The 22232-nt window shown below is 35.7% G+C and overlaps 1 protein-coding gene across 1 annotated transcript in view; it reads left to right on the top strand.

Moving 5' to 3' along the window:
- Positions 1-20049: 20049 nt before the first annotated feature.
- Positions 20050-22232, top strand: part of LOC145246656 (neuronal acetylcholine receptor subunit alpha-10-like) — a 613590-nt gene continuing 611407 nt past the window's right edge. Inside the window, exon 1 of the mRNA XM_080108364.1 lies at positions 20050-20693. Coding sequence (XP_079964490.1) covers positions 20496-20693 — 198 coding nt within the window. The 5' untranslated portion in view covers positions 20050-20495. The remainder of the gene's footprint in view (positions 20694-22232) is intronic.

Genomic DNA, 22232 nt, shown 5'->3' with positions numbered 1-22232 from the left:
ATTCTTTACAGTATTATTGTATTGCCTGTCTTTTGTGATGAAAAGGGTATCATCTCTATATAGGCTTCCCTGCAAGTTTTTGAATTCTAAGCTAAGCTCAGCTCCCTTAACAGGTAGAGACCGACCAAATCGGTAACTTATACGGAGTCGGTCTACCCATTAAAATGTCAAAATTAGATGGGCTATCTTTCCTGGTCCAGTACTTTCCATCAAAGTCAATCAGAGAACGTCTAGCCAGGAAGATAAGTTTCCTTTCTAGATTTGTTATATTGGAATTGTTCTTAGCGAAAATCAGGGCTTTATTAAGAAGTATTGTGGATATAGATTGGTAACAATTACATATATCGAAAGTTATAAAGTTAAGTCTTTTTTATCTTTGAGTTGAATAAACCAAATGAGGACAATTTAGGAACATTGCCAGAGGGGGAATTTTATTTTCTCTTTTATCAGAAGTATAATTCTGTCTAAGATTTTCTTACTAAGTAGTCCTAAATCAGAGCTTAAGGGGCTGATTAATCTTAACAAGGGGTTGTCTTGGAAATTTTCTTTATGGTCCTTCATTGTTGTTGTGGTGGCACACATTCATTTGCATATGTGGATAGTAATTACACATAAATAGGAAGACTCAGTTAGTCTGAATGTGTGTTCACCAGAAGCCACCGAAGGCCGCCGAGGGAAGATATGTTTCTCCAGCAAAGACTCTCTTATTTGACACCATTATGTAAATATCCTGTAAATATACCTTTTCCTAATACACTTCTTATTTGATCTACCTTTGTTGAGTCGTCATTTGTATTGCTTTCTACGTTACTTGTTTCAACCTGCAAACTTAACAGTGGCGACGAGGATGAACCTCAAATATAACAGTTTGACGAAGAAATGGAAAGAACTATCTAAAAATAAAAAAAGTACAACGCAACGGTTGACTTTTCTAAGGAATACAAGTTTTGACGAACGAAATAGTCATAAAAACGGATTTTACGCTAAAGAGAAATTCGACTCAAGCAGAAAAAATGAATAATTCAGCGAACATTGGAAAACTGTAAAATATTTTCCTCACGAAGTACAACACTAAAAGAAAGAAACGGTTGTTTCCCAAATTCCAAGAACAAAAACTACATTCAGGTTAAAAAAAAGAGTAACCTCGATTAATAGTATTTTATTTACTAAAATACTAGTCGGAAAAAAAAGAGACAAACCAAAACCTTTAATTGCAGTCTCAAAGAAAAAAAAACTCGAACGTGGCAAAAAAAGCGACGATTTACGCCGTTTCCCGTGGAATCCATCTTTAAAAAATAACAAACTGTAAAAGTGATTTTTTGTAAAACGACAAACAGATTCTTATTACTAAATTACGAAGAACAGATTCGTATTACTTAATTACAAGGAAGTAACATACGAAAAATAAGTTCACCAATGGATTTCCTAAATTGCTGTAAATGCCAACTAAAGACTTTTTGGTAAACCAAATTTTTCTCTTCGGTATTTAAAAAATATTATCACAGTTAAACTAAAATCAAGGAAAGATTTTTTTAAAAACTAAAATTGTCATTGGATAACGGATATAAGACAGTAAAACGTCACGTAAAAAAAAAAAATTAAATGTAGTCCATACATTTTATTTTTTTCAATTGTGACTCGAGTTGAAAAAACGTTTTTTTTTTCTATGGAAAGAGTTTTACTTAAGTTCGGCTGTTATTTATTAGGAAATGCCTAAAACGGAAAAGTAAATCGTATTTTGTGGTTTCAGCAAAAGCCTCAGTTCTTATGTTGTGGTTGGATGAGCTTGACTCGCTAGCGAAGTGAGAAAATATTATTCGAGCAGCGATATTACTATTGAAAACAGGAACTATGAACATTGTTTTTGTAACACAAGCCATTTTATATGGTACAGATATTGTGTTGCATGTGAAATTGTACAATTTTTCTTCGAAACTGCATTACTGCTACTGAAGGATACAAAAAATGGAAGATTTATCTAGAATGTTAATGCAATTTTTTCAGACGCAACAAAAGGCGCAATCCGAGCTAGATTCACGTAGAGAAGAGAAATTATTGAAATGGCAAATGGAACAAGAAGAAGGGCAGAAGAAATTACAGCTTGAACAAGAAGAAAGGCAAAAGAAATTACAATTTGAATATCAAGAAAGGCAAAATGAACGTTTTGCTAAAATACTGGAACTATTAAAGACTAATCGAGAAAATGTCGACAGTACTAATTTCTCGCATACAAGTATATTTAATAGCATGGACACATTTAATTATGTGCCGGAGGAAGAAAAGACTTTTGAAGCATACTATACAAGATACGAGGTTATCTTTCAACTGGACTGCAAAAGTTGGCCAAATAGCCAGAAAGTAAGCCTTTTACTCAGGAAGTTGGGTGTAAGAGAACACAGCAAGTTCGTAGATTATATACTACCTAAAAAACTACGGAATTAGATTTCATGGAAGCTGTAAAATTACTAAAAGAATTATTTAATCCGAATATATCTCTTTTTCATAAGAGATGGTTGTTTATGAATCTAAGGAAGATCGACAACACAAGATTATTTGACATACGCATCAGTTGTCAATAAAAACTGTGATAATTTTAAGCTAGCGGAACTAACAGTAAAAAATTTCAAATGCCTAATCTTTGCACAAGGGTTAGTCTCCACGAAAAATGCAGAAATACGCAGACGAGTGTTGTCTCAGCTGGAATCTGAGCAAGATTTAACACTTCAGAAATTAGTAGAGGATTGTGAAAGGGCCATTACACTAAAAATGGATTAAAAAAAGATATAAGAATCCGGAGTGGCATATGTAAGAAAGGTTAGAAAACCATACACACCAACCAAGAACTATAAAAATAAAAGCAGTCAAAACGGAACGAGATATTCCAAATATAATAATTATAATTATAGTAAAGAATATAACAAGTCGCTTCCTAGAGATATAACTGTAAGAGATGCGCTGAAAGACATTGGGAATCGGATTGCCCTTATAAGAAGAAAAAATGCTACATTTGCAAGAAAGTCGGACACAAAAGCGATTGTTGCAGATATAAAGATTTCACCAGAAAGAGAGTACAGCAAACAAAATCAAATGAAAAATTAGACAAAAATCGGCGAAAATACATAAAAGCGGAAATATTTAAAACGCCAATAAAATTACAACTGGATTCAGGATCCGGTATTTCTATAATAAATTTGAATACATGGAAAAAGTTGGGTAAACCAACCATGATGAAAACAAGTAAATCAGCTCGGACGGTAACTGGTGGTGAGATAAAATTTGAAGGAGAAGTTATCCTTCCGATAAAATTAAAAGGGATTACGAAGAAATTAAAAATGTTCGTATTGAAAAATATCGAAAACCTGTTTGGAATAGATTTAATTGAGAAATTTGGTCTCAGGGATAAGCCAATTAATACATTCTGTAAAAAAATAGAATGTACTACTCCAACAACAGAAAATATAAAAGAGGACTTAAAAAATTATTCCCTGATGTATTTATGACTAAATTAGGTCGTTGCAATAAATTTAAGGCCTCGTTTGAACTTAAAGAAAACACCAGCCCAATTTTTAGGAAAAAGCGAAACGTTCCGTTCGCTGGGGTGGAAAAGATTAATAAAGAATTAGACAGATTTGAACAGACAGGAATACTATCAAAATAGAACATAGCGACTGGGCAGCCCCCACCGTATATGTAAAGAAAAAGAATGATGAAATCAGAGTGTGTGCAGACTTTTCGACAGGTCTAAAATCCATATTACAAGATTACCATTACCCTCTACGAAGCTCAGAGGAAATATTCACAAAGTTCAATGGTGGTAATATCTTCTCCAAGATAGACTTGAGCGACGCGTATTTACAAATACCGGTCGAGGAGAATTGCTCAAAAATACTATGCATCAATACGCATAAGGGATTATACAAATACAACGGGTTTCCCTTTGGCATCAAAGTAGCGCCTTCCATTTTTCAACAAGCGATGGACACCATGCTAAGTGGTATTGAGTGCGCATGTGCATACCTGGACGACATTGTTATCAGGAGCAAATCCCCAGAAGAACATAAGGAGCATTTAAAACAAGTATTCACTCGAATACAAGAATTCGGGTTTAAAGTAAAAGAAAATAAATGCGACTTGTTGTATGAACGAAATTAAGTATCTTGGACATATAATAAATAAACATGGGCGACGCCCAGACCCAGAAAGATCTGCCGCAATAAAAAATATGCCAGCACCTAATAACGTAACAACCTTGCAGAGTTTCTTAGGACTCGCAAATTATTACCAATCTTTTATTGAAGGGATGCATAATTTGCGAGATCCCTTAAATGAGCTGCTCAAAAAGGACACACCTTGGAACTGGACGCAAGAATGTCAAACCGCTTTTGACAAAATAAAGAGCGCACTAACATCTGAATTATTTCTAACTCACTATGACAAAAAATTCAATATAGTCGTCGCTAGTGACGCTAGTTCCTACGGCATAGGAGCATGCATTCAACATATCATGCCTAATGGATCTAGAAAGCCGATAGCTTACGCTTCAAGAACGCTGCTTCCAGCAGAGAATGCGTATTCACAGATTGAAAAAGAAGCGTTGAGTATAATCTTTGCAGTGACTAAATTCCACCGATATTTATATGGTAGACAATTCATACTTGAAACCGACCATAAACCATTAGTCACAATCTACGGATAAAAAAAAAAGGATTGCCTGTATACACCGCAAATAGATTGCTGCGCTGGGGTACGATCCTACTGAATTACGATTTCCAGCTACAACATTTAGCATAGAAAAAGATTTGCCATGCGGATGGACTTTCAAGACTGATACCACAGAAACATAATTTGGAAGAATCAGTGATTGCAGCAATTCGAACAAACGTCGAAGTGAAAAATATGGTAGCAAACATCATTAAAAAACTACCGGTAACATTGTCGGACATTAAAAGAGAAGCCGATAAAGATGAATATATAAATGATATAAAAGAGAAAATTATAAATGACAAAAAGGTTCAGGAAATTTTTTCTATATGTAACGATGTGTTATTATATAGCGAGAGAGTAGTAATACCTAAAACGTTGCAGAAGAGGATTTTGAGAGACTTCCACACAGGACATCCGGGGATAAATCGGATGAAGTCTCTAATGAGAAGCTACTTATACTGGCGTAACATGGACGTCGACATAGCTACAACAATAAATAGATGTGAAAGATGCCAGTTAGTGGCAAAATCCCCACCTATAGTACACAAACCTTGGCCGAAAACCGACCCCATGGTCGAGAATCCACATGGACTTCGCTGGTTCAGTAAGAGAAAATTACTACTTAACTGTAGTAGATAGTTATACAAAATGGTCTGAGGTAATGCGTTGCAGGAATCCAACAAGGAACAACTCAATAGGATTCCTACACGAGTTATTTGTACGATTTGGTGTATCAGACACACTGGTCACTGACAATGGAACTCAATTCACATCCACAGACTTTAAGGAATTTTGTGACACGTTCCAAGTAAAGCATATCACTACTCCGCCGTATAATCAAATATCGAACGGCCTCGCGGAGAGGTTCGTGGACACGTTAAAACGAGCGTTGAAAAAATCCATTGGGATACCAACGGAAAAAGCTTTGCAACAATTTTTGCAAATATATAGGATAACACCGCACCCTAATACCCCGTCAAACATATCACCAGCTGATTTAATGTTTGCCAGAAAAGTAAAATCAGCGTTTGATAAACTATTGCCAAGACAGGCAATTGTCCGAAACACTACACACATGATAAGAAAGAAATATAACTCGGGAGATCGAGTATATTTCAAGTGCTACAGGAATAACACTTCTTACTGGGAATGTGGAGTAGTGGATAAACGCATTGGTGATTGTACATACATGATTAAAGGTCCACAAAATATACATAAAAGGCACCTGCACCAAATAAAAAAACGCCACATTCAAGATGGTGATTATGCAACAGACGAAGAGGAGGAAACCATGGACATCATATACGAATCCTTTAATTTGGAACCACCTCAATATAACCTGAACCCCGAAGATCAGGTAGAAAAAGAGTTTAATCAACCATTAATGTTAAATCCCAAGAGAAAAAGATATTGAAATCTGTGCGACTTCAAATCTTGGGAGGGGGGGGTGTTGTGGTGGCACACATTCATTTGCATATATGGATAGTAATTACACATAAATAGGAAGACTCAGTTAGTCTGGGTGTGTGTTCACCAGAAGCCACCGAAGGCCGCCGAGATGTTTCTCCAGCAAAGACTCTCTTATTTGACACCATTATGTAAATATCCTGTAAATATACCTTTTCCTAATACACTTCTTATTTGATCTACCTTTGTTTGTTGAGTCGTCATTTGTATTGCTTTCTACGTTACTTGTTTCAACCTGCAAACTTAACAATTGTAAATCTTGTGGTCCCTGGGATAACGATTTCGGTAAACTTGTGGAGGTTTATTTGTTGTTACAAGGCATCTATATTTATCATGTCTAATTCATTTTTATGAACAGTTTTATATGATTTATTCAATTCTTTGTACATAATGGGGTAATCCATCATAGTGTTTTTTATTTTATCTGCGGGTACAAATAGGTTTGGGTTTTTCTTAACTTTCTGTGTGAATTTGTTTATTTTACTAATGGTGCCATTAATTGGGTGCTTCTGTTTTTTTTTAATTTAATCTTCTTGCCCACCTGGATTTATAACCCCGAACGACATTGGACTCCTTCCGATAATGGACTACCCGGGTTGTATCACCTTCTCTTTTCGTATAATTGTCTCCATATAATTATCCACAACCACTCAAAAAACTCTTTTCAATAATTGTGCTGAAAAGCAAAATAGCGTCCATTCGCAGCTGAACATTTTACTAATTGCATTTCATTTCCTCTGATGAAAATCAATGGATTAAGGAAATTAAAATAACACCTTCTATATATTCCTTTGTCAAATAATAAATTCTTAAATCGAATATATGTCTCTATATGTTGTTTTTTTTCAGAATTTAAAATTAACCACGAAACTTTATTGACTTTATTGCATGTTGGATATTTGAATTCGGTAAACATAACTGATATAAGATTGTTTAATTTGCATATATTTTTCTTTCTCTTTTTTTTTTTTTTTACTAAATTTTATTTTATTTTTTGTAAATGAAATTTTCTTAGTTTTTCACTTGTTTTCGTCTTGTAATTTCTGCGTGCGTTCTACTGTCACATATATATATATATATATATATATATATATATATATATATATATATATATATATATATTTTACTGGTGTCCCTAGAATCGGATATCCCCATTTCCTTTATGTTAGCACTGTGCTAAGAACTAATAGAACTTTGTTTTTTACGTATTCTTACGTCATCGTCATCCTCCGTTCCGAGCAGATTTCGAGGTTGTGAAAGGCTCGTACCAGGAATATCCTTCTCCAAAGACACCCTTGACAGTTGAGTACATTTGAAATAACAAAGACCATTTATTTTAAAATGTCGGGAACACAAGCATTCTTAGAGTCTCCTACTTTCGAGGAGCTGTGTAAAATTAGGAAAAATATCATACTGGCAATTGTAATACACTACGAATTAGATGTTAAGCCAGCCATGCGGAGAGCCTTGTTAGCCAAAATAGTGATAGAACATCTCGTCGACAATTTCTGGGTCGACGAAGCTGTATTACGGACTTTGTCAGAAGGTATGCATGAACTTCATAAAGAAAGGAGGGAAGAGTGTTGACATCCCTAAACATACCCGCCTTGTACTAGTGTTAAACAAGACAAACGTTTATGGGTACTTTTTGCATTTCGAGAAAATAGCCGTAAGTGAAAAATGACCCATGGAAGCATGGCCAATGTTTCTACAAAAAAAAAGCACAGAAAGTATAAGCCTCCCTCTCGATTGATAATTATACTATAAAATCAGCCATTCTAAAATGTTATGAGTTGAGAAATCAACCCCTGTAATATACGTGCGCCAGAAGAACTGATACTTCAATAAATTCGTGGCAAAAGCTCATTATAAATGTTAGTAACTATACAGAAAAGTAAATGGAGCACAAAAAGTCACTCGTTTTAATGGTACGACTTCTGTTTTCGTAGTTCTTCATGTTTTTTGTTAAAAAAATGTGTTTTACTTTTGGAACGACCTTCGTATGAAAAATCGCGCTCCCGACGCCCCATGCACCACCATTGTAAATCGCTGGCAAAAGCGCATCGAAAATGGTGGGGACTGTGTAGAAAAGTAAATCCTGGAGCACAAAAAGATTCTCGTGTTAATAAGACCGTTCCCGTCTTTGTAGTTCTTCCACTTTTTGAAAAAAATAGGATACTTGAGTTTTGAACTGACTTATCTATCTATCTATCTATCTATCTATCTATCTATCTATCTATCTATCTCTCTATATATGATTACTTCATTTAATCACATAAATTAATACATGAAAGTATAAATTTATGCGTAAACTATAAATATTTACTTCAACAGTGCTCAATAGTTGGTAGAGCTAGGTAGTAAGTTATAAAATATATATGGCAATTAAGTTACATAGAATATTCCGCGTTTCATCCACGCTAAGATTCATCAGGCTGTGGATGAAACGCGAAATATTCTGTGTAGCTTAATTGCCACATATATTTTATAACTTACTATTATATATATATATATATATATATATATATATATATATATATATATATATAGAGAGAGAGAGATAGATAGATAGATAGATAGATAGATAGATAAATGTTTGGAGGTACAAAATTTGTATAAAGCGTTAAATAAAATGCGCAGAGTTTCTCTAGAGCTCTTTCGGCTATCATCTCATCAGGAGGAAAATCGATAGCGTAACAAAAGAATATTATCTCGAAAGTTTAAAGAGTTCTAATGGGGAACTATTGAATGTGCCAAAAGTACGGGGGCAAACTAAAATTAAATTTATTGTCGTTTAAAAACGATTAAAATATTGGCACCACGAGGGGAGGAAAAAAAGCGGGAGAAAATATTCAAAGTTCCCCAAAGAGAAACAATGCGTTCGTTGTTTTTATTTTTGTTGTTTTTTATTACATTTTCACCCCAAACAAGGCACATTGTCACTTTGATGTAGGGAGCTACTATTAGGGACACAAGCTACAGGGGTACTAAGTGGGGAGTTGGGCAGCAAGATGTCGGTTCACGTTACACTTGAACTTCTGCATGTCAATACAGTTGGGGAAGCAGGAACCTGGCAGGGAGTTCCAAAGTCTAGCGGTTCTGGGGAAGAAACTACTGGAGTAGAAGGTTCTTTTACAACTAGGGATCTCTACTGTGAAAGTGTTGGATTTAGCTGCTTGTTGGGTTTGTCGGGGGTTTTGCCGGCACAAAGAAGGTTTACGCACCGCGATAGTGACAGACTCCAAAATCTTTAAATGGTGTCTGGAGTCCACTCGATGTAGCACCTCGAACCATTCTATTTTATATCTATCGGTACAGCATGGATTGTCAACCAAATGCTGGCCAATAGCAGAGTCCAAGGCTGCAGAAGGAGGGAGACTACCAGATCCCATCCTCCCTTCTCTGATTTTAGATGGAACGTGCTGGTTTATACGAGTCAAAAGATGCAAGGATGTTCGTCCAACATAAACAGCATCGCATTGGAATTTAAATTGATACACAATATTGCTATTTTGGATGTAAGGCAAACTGTCCTTATATCAAAACTATCCTATATATATATATATATAAATACACACACACACACACACACACACACACACACACACACACACACACATATATATATATATGGAATTTAGGCGTTTGGACAATGTTTGAACATTGTTAATTCACGTTCCCATTTTAGCAGCAGCAGAATAGCGTAACAGTTAGCAGCGCCGACTCACGCCTATGCGGTCGTATTTCAAACCTGGCTTGATGTACTTGCTAGTGTAGCCGCACTTATGAGCTGTGATACAGCAAAACAGTAATGCATGCCTATATGGTGATAAAATGCTCCCTATCTTGGATTGAACATATTGGAAAGAGATAAACGAACGGCCACTAGCGTATTAAGCGACGCTTTTTGGGTCATATCTGTCTGATGAGCTGTGATACAACGAAATACTACTACATGTGGATGAATATATATATATATATATATATATATATATATATATTAATATATATATATGATATATATAGTATATATATATATATATATATATATATATATATATATATATATATATATGTATGTATTACATAGGGCAAAAGGGATTTAAGTAGTTACTAATGTTATAAGAATTTATTTGAAAGTCTATCGCGTCCTTTATAAGTGCCAAATCTTTGTTAGACTCTGTTCCGATTTCGATCCGTTGATTTTTGATATTATTGATTCCCCGATGCTAAAATTGTTTATTCCGCTATTTGGATGCTCTCCAGTGAACACTCGGATCCAGCCTCCTGTCGCAACCCCTTTCCGTTCCATTCAACTTTCCAAATGGCCTTGTTTCTTTGTAACTCTCATTGTTTTATACAAGATAGACAACGTATAATCAGCAATGCAATCATTTAATTGCTAACTAAAGCACATGTTAATTTGTTCGAGGCGAATGATGAAACGAAGACGCATTTTCCGCCAGTAACGAAAGCAACTATTCAATCGTATAATTATATTGTTAAATAATTAGCAAGCTCAGTTGCGCACATCTATTTATACTTTTATTATAGACGAGCAGGCCACCCGGCGTTGCCAGATCGTAAAATACACTTAAATATCTAAATATTTATTTACTTGTCCGTAGTCCAGTGTCACACACACAAAAATAAAACATCATCAGAAACATTAATTAATAAGAAACGAATCACTCTCCTTTATAGTCGCTTTTTATCAGTTAGAAATCATTAAAACCATTTCCTTTGCAAAATATTTTAAAACAAAGATAGCTGTCTGTTTACGGTTTAAAATTGGCTATTTTATTTCATAATTGAAGAAAAAAGTCCTTCTAAGAGGAGACTGCAAGTTAAAAAAAAATATTTTTCTTTTAAAAATTAAAAAAGATGTGTGAGAAAATTATAATTTATATGAAAAATTATTCAGAAAACACAAAACAAAACAAAACAATGTATTGTGTGTTGAGTTTTTATCGAAAATATAAATTGTCTTAATCAATTCTTTTTAGCTTTAAAAGGTTAACGAAGAATTTGCTAAAAAAATGTTTTCAATTCGTCGTTATTTATTTTATTTTTTATTAATTTTATTTATGATACGCTTTAAAAAGTTTTATCTACCGTGGAATTTCCAAGGGTGCTATTTGTTATATTTTAATTCATGAAGATTTCTCTTTTTGATATCATAAAGCTAATACTCTATCGATTATTATCCTATATATACTACTGATTTCAACAGTTGGGTACCATCCGCTAGAATTGAAACCAGAAAGTTCACCGCTCCAGTTTTAGTCGTTATTTATCTCTCCAGTGTCGTTACCGTCTGAGATATGAAAAGTTAAAAATTAAGTAACTTTGAGGTATGAACGTTTAAGTTTGAGCATGGCAAAAAGTAACAGCAGGGATAATGTTTTAGTCGAATTATCCTGCCATGGTCAACTTTTTTTTTTTTTCGATTTTAACCGGCTTAAAACTATATCGTAAGTATCAAATACTCCATACAGAAAGTTGTTAGATGAGAAAAGTCATTGGTACCGTCAGTTTCAAGCCCGATAATTAGCACCGTTTAAGATATCCTTATCAAGCTCTCTTCAGCCAATATTCGTCTCTATATATTCTATATTCGTCTCGATATAAGGATATCTTAAACGGTCCTAATTATCGGGCTTGAAACCGACGGTACTAATGACTTGTCTCATCTAACAACTTTCTGTACACAAAATATAAATACGCTCTTACATTTCGGATTTTCCTTTTAATTGAGTACTCTGCTGGATTTCTTTAAAAAAACAAAACAAACAAACTAATCATATATATATATATATATATATATATATGTATATATATACTAGCAAAAGTACCCGTTGTTGACTGGGTTCAAAAACAGCCTACAGAAAATGGACACCCATTTATGAAAAGGAAGGGTTGTAAATAGATAGCTTATAATTTGGGGGTATCAAAACCAACGCAAAATACGATGAAAGTAAAAATAAAATAGATAAGCCCCATAATTTATTATACCATAGCTGTTCACACTGAAACACTTATCACAATATTCTGTGGATCTATATTAAAAAACCTTGTTAAACTTTGTGACATATTTCCATTTAATGGAGGTCAGGCGCGAACGAACACCCCATACTTTTATTATACCACATTTCTTCAAACTGATACATAATTATCAAAGTATACTTACGCAGATAGATATGAAAAGTCTTTATTAAATTTTGTTCCTATTTCCATTCTATGGAGGCCAGGCGCGAATGCGGACCCCACAAATTTATTATACCATCCCTATTTAAGTTAAAACATACTTATCAAAGTATTATTATGTAGATCTATATCAAAAACACTTGTAAATGTTTTTTTTTAATTTTAAAATCTTTTATTTCCATACTTTGTGGACCAGGTGCGTACGCAGACCCCACACTTTTAATGAATCATTATTATGCATGATCATGCATACCAATTCTCTGTGTCTCGATACATCTTCTATCATTATATGTGATCACTTTTCTATAATAGTAAACTATATAGGATCATATTCGTGACCAGACACACACAGACGAATTATATTTTTTTTATAATTTTTACTTTTGTTTAGGAATCCAAATGAACTTTATGATTTTCGTGTTTGAACTTTAATTCAAAGCACCAACTCCATTCAAATCAACACTTTTAAGGTTTTAAAATCACTTTCCCATTTCGAACGGTCATAAAGTAAACATATACAGACCATTTTTTAAAATTAATTGATACAAAAAGGATTGACATTAGTATTCTTATATATATATATATATATATATATATATATGGCATTATTTTTGTTTGTTTCCTTTCTGAAAAAGAGATTTTATTCTCGAAATATAAAAGACACTTACCATCTCGGTCATATAAAAATGTAGTCTATATTTACTGATTTATATATGCGATTAATTTTAATATATATATATATATATATATATATATGCTTCATTTCCGTTAAGGGAATTTTCTTTAAACAATGTTCTATTGTCAAAGTGTTTTTTATTCAAGAAGTCTGAAGAAATGCTGGTTATGTGAAAATTTCCAAACGGCACAATGCTTGAAATTGTCCAACTGGTATTGAAACAATTGTAACTTACAATGAAATACACTTTTTGTTGCGATCAATTCTATTTTGAAGTCTTCGTTTTGTTAATACAGTATATATATATATATATATATATATATATGTTTTTCCATAACCAGACAACCTGATAACTAACAAACCGAAAGTCCAAGACTGAAGTTTCGCTCTCATCAATTAAACACATCCGAACTCGGGATTCAAAACCTGAGCCTCTTGCATGCGAGGCGAGCACACTACCAACTGAGCAAACGTGCCACACACGAGAATGTCTATAAACTAACACAGATCAACCAAACTGCGGCGAAAATCCGACACAGAATGAACCGACTTCGTCTCGAACAAAAGATGTGATCATCGCGACCAGCTATAACCCAAGTCGATGTCTCACAAGTAGGAATTTTATACTCGCTAAGAATGTTATCATGACAAGCTTACCTAGGGAGCAATAAGCGCCCGTGTGGTGCGTTTTCTCAGTTGGGAGAGTGCTTACCTCGCATGCAAGAGCTTCGGGTTTCGAATTTCGAGATGGTATTTATTTGCTCCCCCACTGAGCAAATTAGGCACAAGGCCGTTTTTAATGTGAGGTAAAAACCAGCTCCCCTAAAAGGGGTCACTCTGGTTACCAAAAATAATAATTGTCCCAGTATAGAGGGTTTTTATTTAAATGCTGCCCACATCAGCATTATGTGGCACAAGGCCGGAAAGTGGGAACCCCGCAGGCTCCCCTAAAGGAGGGGCACTCCTGCAATTTTAAAAATTGCCTGAGTAACCCCGTCGGCATTCCCCGGTCGGGGCGCCTCAGGCAGCAAGCAATAAACTTGCCCCACCGGAAAGCCCGGTGGCAAGGCCTGGGAGGGTGGACCTCCTAGGTATTACCCAGGCGGTTCCCAGTATAGAGGGTTTCCCCTCCATTGACTGGTACAAATTATCTTAAGTGCAGCATCTGTCGGAACAGATACTACACTTTGATCTTTGCACCCCCGTGCCGCCGAAGCGGTGGGTTTCGAATTTCGAGATCAAATGTGTCTAACTGATGGACCCAAAGTTGAGTGTGAACTTCCGGTTTGTTGGCTGTAACGACTCTTGTCATCTGAGACGTCGTCTTCCTGTTGAAATAATTATATATTCTCTCCCATTCTGAAGGTTATATATATATATATATATATATATATATATATATATATATATATATATATATATATATATATATATATATATATATCATACATACATAAATCAGAATCCATTTTCTGTAGGCTGTTTTTGAACCCAATCAACGACGGGTACATTTGCTATTATATATATATATTTCTCTACCGCTCTCCCTCGACCCAAGACTGCACCATAATAAACAACGTATCTGACAGCATAGACACAGCACTCTCCTTCGACACTAGCGCCCAAGTACATGTATTTGGTGACTTTAATGTCCATCACAAAAACTGGCTTGGATTCTCTACTTACACAGATGCAGCAGGCAGCGCAACTCATAGCTTCTCTGTATCTCACTCCCTATCGCAAATTGTTACTTTTCCAACCCGTTTCCCTGATCAGGAAGAACAACACGCATCACTATTAGATCTGTTTTTGACCACAGTTCCTGATGATTGTGTAACGAAAGCCGACAGCCCACTTGGGAACGCTGATCATGCAGTGATAATGGTTGAAATCGCCCTAAACTCTAGACCCGAAACTGAAGAGCCAGTGCTCAAAACAACAAGATATTATAAAAAGGCTGACTGGGAAGCCATCAGAGATCTTATCAGAGACGCCCCATGGGGAAATATTTTTTCTCTTCCTGCTGAACAGTGTGCAACCGAGACCACTGAATGGTTCAAAACTGCAATCGAAGCGCATGTTCCCATGCGGAAATTCTATAGCATGCCCCACTCTCCCCAATAGTTTACTTCGGCTTGAGCAACTGCCATTACTCAAAGGCAGCATGCATTCCGCAGGTTTAACCAACATAAGTCCAGTTCAAACAGACAGAAGTACATAGAAGCTAGAAGTAACGTTAAGAAAGAAATAGCGACAGCTAAGAGGGAATTTACGGAAACCACTAAAAAACGCATCGAAGCACAAAAACTAGGAACTCGTGACTTCTGGAAAATCTACAACAGTGTAGTAAATAATGGGCAATCAACAATTCCCCCACTAACCAACAATCACGAGGTTGTTTGCTAAGCAACCGAAAATGCTAACATGCTTGCCAGTCGGTTTGCCTCAAACTCCACACTGGACCCTCTAAACCACCCACTACCTCAATTTCCTATGCGGACAGACGCCACGCTAGACGATCTGAAAATCACTCCTGCTCAGGTGCATGCTATCATAAAAAAACCTTGACACTTCAAAAGCATATGGACCCGACCTCATCCCAGCTGTGCTATTAAAAAAGTGTTCTCTCCAAACTCTACAACAAATGCTTTAATGAATCTTGCTTTCCGAGCTGTTGGAAAACTGCTTCTGTGGTACCAGTATTCAAGAATTCTGGCGAAAGAACTGACCCATTAAATTATCGCCCTATTAGCCTCCTCCCACTTTTTGCCAAAATATTTGAGACCTTAATTAACCATGCTCCAGTCCAGCACCTTACAGATGCTAAACATCTGACCGACCAACAATATGGATTTAGACAAGCCCGTTACACGGCAGACATCCTCACTGTAATCTCTGAACGCATATACCATTCACTGGACAAAGCGGGAGAGGGCAGAGCGGTAGCTCTAGATATATCTAAGGTTTTTGACAGGGTATGGCATGAGGGTCTCCTCAGGAAGATTAGATCATACGGTATCACTGGTAGAATACTTAACATAATTAAATCCGTCTTAGATAAGAGAAAAATCCAGGTTGTCCTTGACGGTCGTACATCTAAACAATATGATATAAATGCGGGAGTTCCCCAGGGATTTATCCTTGGACCTCTGCTGTTCCTGATATTCATAAATGACCTCCCCGACAAAATTGCCTCTGAGATGGGTATATATGCTGATGACACCACACTCTATAGCAGGCACGACAGGAAAACAAATGAACATATATCTAAAGTAATGACAGAAACACTCATATTTTTCAGTAGTGGAATAGAGACAAAAATGGATGGTCACGTTCAATGCCGCCAAGACTAAACTGGTTTCATTCAATAATTACAAGAAACCTTCTCTACCACCTATAGCAATGGCCAACGACTCTTTATCTGAGAGTACGTCTTTCAAGCTCCTTGGCCTAACGTTCACAGAAAACATGAGTTGGAACAATTACATCGAGGGCATTGCCAGTGCCGCTGCGAGGAAGGTGGGCTCTCTCTACCGTGCTAGAAAACTTCTAACACCCGAAAGTATCCTGTAAGGCCACCATTCGCCCATGTATGGAGTATTGCTGTCATATTTGGGCTGGTGCATCGGCTACTAGTCTCTCGCTCCTTGACAGGGTTCAAAAGAGAGTCGCAAATCTGATAGGCCCTAAACTGGCATCTAAGCTTCAGCCTCGTCGAAACGTTGCATCCCTCTGCCTGTTCTACAAGTATTTTAATGGAGAATGCTCTGATGAACTGCACGCACTTGTGCCCCCACGACGTGAACACCCTCGACAGACCCAACAAGCTGCAAAATCCCACCCACACACTGTAGAGATCCCTAGATGTAAAAGATCTTTCTACTCCAGTAGTTTCTTCCCCAGAACTGCTAGACTTTGGAATTCCATTACAGGTCACTGCTTCCCCAACTGTATTGACATGCAAAAGTTCAAGTGCAACGTGAACCAACATCTTGCTGCCCAAATCCCTACATAGTACCCCAGTAGATGTTTCCCCTGATAGTAGCCCCTACACCAAAGTGGCAATGTGCCTTGTTTTGGGTGAAAATGTAATAATAAAAAAAAAGACTAGCAAAAGTACACGTCGTTGATTGGGTTAAAAAACAGACTACAGAAAATGGATTCTGATTCATGAATGTATGATAGGTTATGAAAAGAAAGGGTTGTAAAGAAATAGCTTTGAATTTAGGGGTATACAAAATCAAAGCAAAATATGATGAAAGTAAAAATAAAATAGATAAACTCCTATAATTTATTATCCCAAACCTGTTCACACTGAAACACTTATCACAATATTTTGTGGAGCTATATTAAAAACCTTGTGACATGTTTCCATTCTATGTTTTATATAGTTCATTATTATTGTTTTTGTTGTTATTATTCATTGTTAAAAGTGAGTCTTAGAGAGTCTTAGAGAGAGATGTTGTAAGAGAGATTGTTCGTGTTATGACGGTATTCATATATATTAAATGTTCATACTTAGAAGTGTAGCTTTGAGATGTAGAGTTCACATTGTAGATATGAGATATGTATGTCGTGGTTTTCATCATCAAGAATTCTAAGCTTCACATATTAAGTTTCAAAAGTGACCGTCTCGCTTCTTGACGTTCGAATCCCAACTGCAGACTATCGTCTGTCGTCCTCAAACCACTCTCTCTCTCCCTCAGTTTCTCCTTGCTTAACTCTAAAATTTCTAACTATATCGAGGACTTCCCATTTTCCATGACGTCATACACATGTTAAAACATGTGTCTTCTTTCACGTGTTCTGGAAATGCGTGTCCAAAACTTTTTCCTTTGTTTACAAAAGGAATTTTAACCTATATTCCCAGTAACCTATTTTTCCAATATGTTAAAACATGTTTATTATATTATCTTGTAGTTGCATTCTTTCGATTGAATTTTCATAACAGAATTGACAACGCACATTCTTTTCTTGAAACTATTTTATCTCTAAGCTAAACAATGGTTTTGTTTGCATTCCATTTTCTAATTCTCTCTCGTAATCTATTTCTAAACCTAATTTACGAGGTTCGAATTTCGTCTATTCTATTTCATTTTCATTTTAACTAAATTTCTCTATTTTTATACTTACATGAAAAGGGGACAACCCTTATCATGTAACATGGAGGTCAGGCGCGAATGAACCCCCCATAATTTTATTATATCATATTTCTTCAAACTGAAACATAATTATCAAATTATACTTACGCAGATAGATATGAAAAGTCTTTATTAAATTTTGTTCCTATTTCCATTCTATGGAGGCCAGGCGCGAATGCAGACCCCACAAATTTATTATACCATCCCTATTTAAGTTAAAACATACTTATTAAAGTATTATTATGTCGATCTATTTACAAAAACACTTGTAAATGTTTTTTTTTAATTTAAATTTTTTTTATTTCCATACTTTGTGGACCAGGTGCGTACGCAGACCCCACAATTTTAATTACTCATTATTATGCCAGATCAAACATACCCATTCCTTTGTCTCGATACATCTTCTATCATTACATGTGATCAGTTTTCTATAATAGTCAACCATATAGGAGCCTATTCCTGAGCAGACACACACACAGACGTTCAGCTATATATATATATATATATATATATATATATATATATATATATATATATATATATATATAATCTGAAGAAATCTTACGTAACAAAGAGATACACTGAATTAAGACAAAAGGTAAAAATTGCCCCAGTCTAGCTAGAAGGATTTCCCCTTCACTGACCCCGGATAAAAATGAAGTATCATATCCAAACAGATGCTATACTTTGCTCCTAGCCAAAAAGCCAAAATAATTTATTATTTTAATTAAAGTTTAAATGCAAAATTCAAGTATTTTATGTTATTTATTATCATCCAAGACAATGGAAACGAGAATTATCTGACGCGTCTCGTTTTAAAGAACCCTAATTCTGTTTGTTCCGGCTGTGACGTCCTCTGTGTTCTTCCCCTGTCTTCTTTTGCGTCTATCTTATTCCAAGTATAGGTTGACAGTGTGAGACGCATTAGTTGTGGGGGACCCAAGTCGTCGTTGATCGAAGTAAGAATTTCAGGACGCGATTCCGAGTGTTTTATGCTCTGCAGGTGTTTACTTTCCAATTGCAGAGGTTGACAAACAGCGAGAAAAAACAAAAACAAAACAAAACAAAAAAACAAGCAAACAGACAGCAAGGGTACATAGGTGAAAGTGTGATACACCGAGAAAAGCTACGCAATAATTACGAGCTGTTCTATTATGAAAACGGCCGAGCGGTTCTTTGTATGTAAGTGAGTGCGCCTGTGTGCGTGTGTGCGAGAAGGAAGAACTAATATTGGTTTTATACTGCTATTCGAGCCGGAGTATCGGCTGCCTTTTCGTCTGCTAACGAACGCACTCTCCTGTCGCTTTATCTACCGGCTTGCTAAACCACGGACGCCACAGACAGAATCTTGGAGCAGTGGATACACACACACACACACACACACACACACACACACACACACACACACACACACACACACACACACACACACACACACCATGTATCATATAGTGATATCTACACAAAAAGGAGTATAAAAAAAAACTGGAAATAATTCGCGACGGAATCGAAACTATAAATTGTTTTGCAGTTAACAATTTTGTTTTGGTTATTAATTTTAACTCTGATAAAATATGGGATGCAAATTAAAAAAAATCAAATAAAAGACAGAACTTGTGTGTTCCGTGTCAAGCCCCCCCCCCCAAAAAAAAACAAGCAAAATATTTAACGAAAAAAGTGTATAAAAATAAATAACAGGCGACTTAAAAAAATGTTTTAAATAAAATATATGAGCATCACACAAACGAATACGATAAGAGACATTTTATAGAGAGGGAGAAAGAATCACAGAGAGAGAGAGAGAGAGAGAGAGAGAGAGAGAGAAGGAGAGAGAGATTGAGAGAGAGAGAAAGAGGGAGAGAGAGAGAAAAAGAGAGAGAATGAGAGATATATCTTAAATTGCATGTGCGAGTTCGTTAGAGGGCGCTTTACACACACACACACACACACACACACACACACACACACCAACCATGTATCATATAGTGATATCTACACAAAAAGGAGTATAAAAAAAATAACTGGAAATAATTCGCGACGGAATCGAAACTATAAATTATAAAGAGAGAGTGATACAGAGAGATTGAGAGAGAGAGAGAGAGAGAGAGAGAGAGAGAGAGAGAGAGAGAGAGAGAGAGAGAGAGAGAGAGAGAGAGAGAATGAGAGATATATCTTAAATTGCATGTGCGAGTTCGTTAGAGAGCGCTTTACGCGTACCAATCGCATTTATCTACCCGAGACAAGTCTATCTAACTTGATCCTTTTGGAAAGTAAAATAAGGTCATTTTCTCCCATTCGACATGCCCTCCCATCTCCATTGGGCCGTGATGATGCTGTATTGTTCTGTCGGATGCATCAGAGCCAACAGACTACCCGACGAGCAACGTCTTCTTCTAAAACTATTCGATAATTATGACACAAGTGTCAGGCCCGTCTTTAATTCTTCCCAAAATGTGGTCGTCAATTTCGGTTTTACACTCATACAAATCATGGATATGGTAAGTCAATATTTTTTTCTCTTTTCGTCTATTGAACGAATATAACACACCGTAAAAAGTTTAATGACATTTTGCACTTTTCATTCCACTTCCCCCCCCCCGTTTAAAATTTCATTTATTTATTTATTTATTACTATTATTGGCGACACAAGAAGCTTTCACACAGGTCATAAAGGATCTCTCCTTCAAAACAGCCTGTGGTGTTCTCTGCAAGCTGAATGACAACGAGTCTCCCCAGTTTTCCAGTGCTCTCCACCTCTTCTTATAACATTTGCAAATGAATGTGCATTATCGCAACAGCCGCACACCACCGATCACTCGCTGGAATCAGCCATTGGTCTCAACTGGAATTTGAGTGGCAATAAGCCTCCCTAAGATTCCAGTTCTCTTCGCACTTGTCCAGCGGAGGTCTGGTCAGTGCTTTCTCCTCGGTCTTTCCATTCTCCTTGACTCTTCTCGGCTATTTGGCATTATTCTTTTGTGGGGGGGGGGCGATGATTGGGTAATGGGAGAGAATAGGGGTGGAGTATTTTGTTTTTTCAAAAATAAATACTCCAGATTACCATCTAGTAAGCAAGTGGTGATTACTTAGATTTAAACATATTAAAAAAATAAAATAAAACTACATTTCAGAAAACATGTTTATAATGTACGCATCTATCACGGGTCAAAGATGCCATATTCCAAAAATAACATAAATTGATAAAGTACTTTTTTAATATATAGACAATCAATTTTTACGAATTTTAGCGATTTTAATAGTAAATTATATTCATTACAAAGTTGATTTTGATCTAGTTAGTTCAAATTGAGTTTTCTCCTCCTATTTATAAAATATGGCGGATAAAAATAGCGTCTCGCTTTGTAATAAAATTTGATTTTCTCAGTTAATAAAAAACAAAAAATTAAACTACTTGATCAACCTACGCGATTTTTGGAATATGACATCTGCATTCCGAGATAGATACGTACTAAGTTTTGAAAGACTTTTCTGTATTTTTTAAAATATACGTTAAACTCTAAATGAGCAAAGTAGTTTTTTCAAATATATATTGTGCTATGTATGTTTATACATGTATTTTGCGTTTTTTAATATGTATTTTCTAATGTGTAATCACTCATCAAGGCTAAAGGCTTTTCGAGGATAAGTGTTTATGAGATGGATAGATTTTCAGTTGAATGATGCGTACTCATATAAAATACCGTGTAATTTTTTTGATAGGATTTACAAGTTGAATTCAATTTTAACGCTATCTTTTGCTTCTTAATCTTTTAGTTGAAAGTGTAGAAGTTACAACACGAATGGGTTTCTAAATAATAACGTTAATATTTCAGTACGGTCCGTATTCTGCATTAGTACACCATGATTAATAATATAAGATTATTGAACATAATGAATCGAGTGAATGATGTTTCATTGTTTATTTTAAGGTAAAGGGTTCCTCTTGCTGTATTGGCGTGCAGAGGTCTCTTGATGCTCAGGGCAAAACCCTTGATCGTTTAGCCCCCTCCAAACTTAAGTATAAGTCATAGTACTGA

The sequence above is a fragment of the Euprymna scolopes genome, chromosome 24 (assembly GCF_053919585.1).
Source record: "Euprymna scolopes isolate OS-2025 chromosome 24, ASM5391958v1, whole genome shotgun sequence".
Lineage (NCBI taxonomy): Eukaryota > Metazoa > Mollusca > Cephalopoda > Sepiida > Sepiolidae > Euprymna > Euprymna scolopes.
The sequence above is the reverse complement of the archived record's forward strand: the minus strand, read 5'-3'. Positions and strand labels throughout refer to the sequence as shown.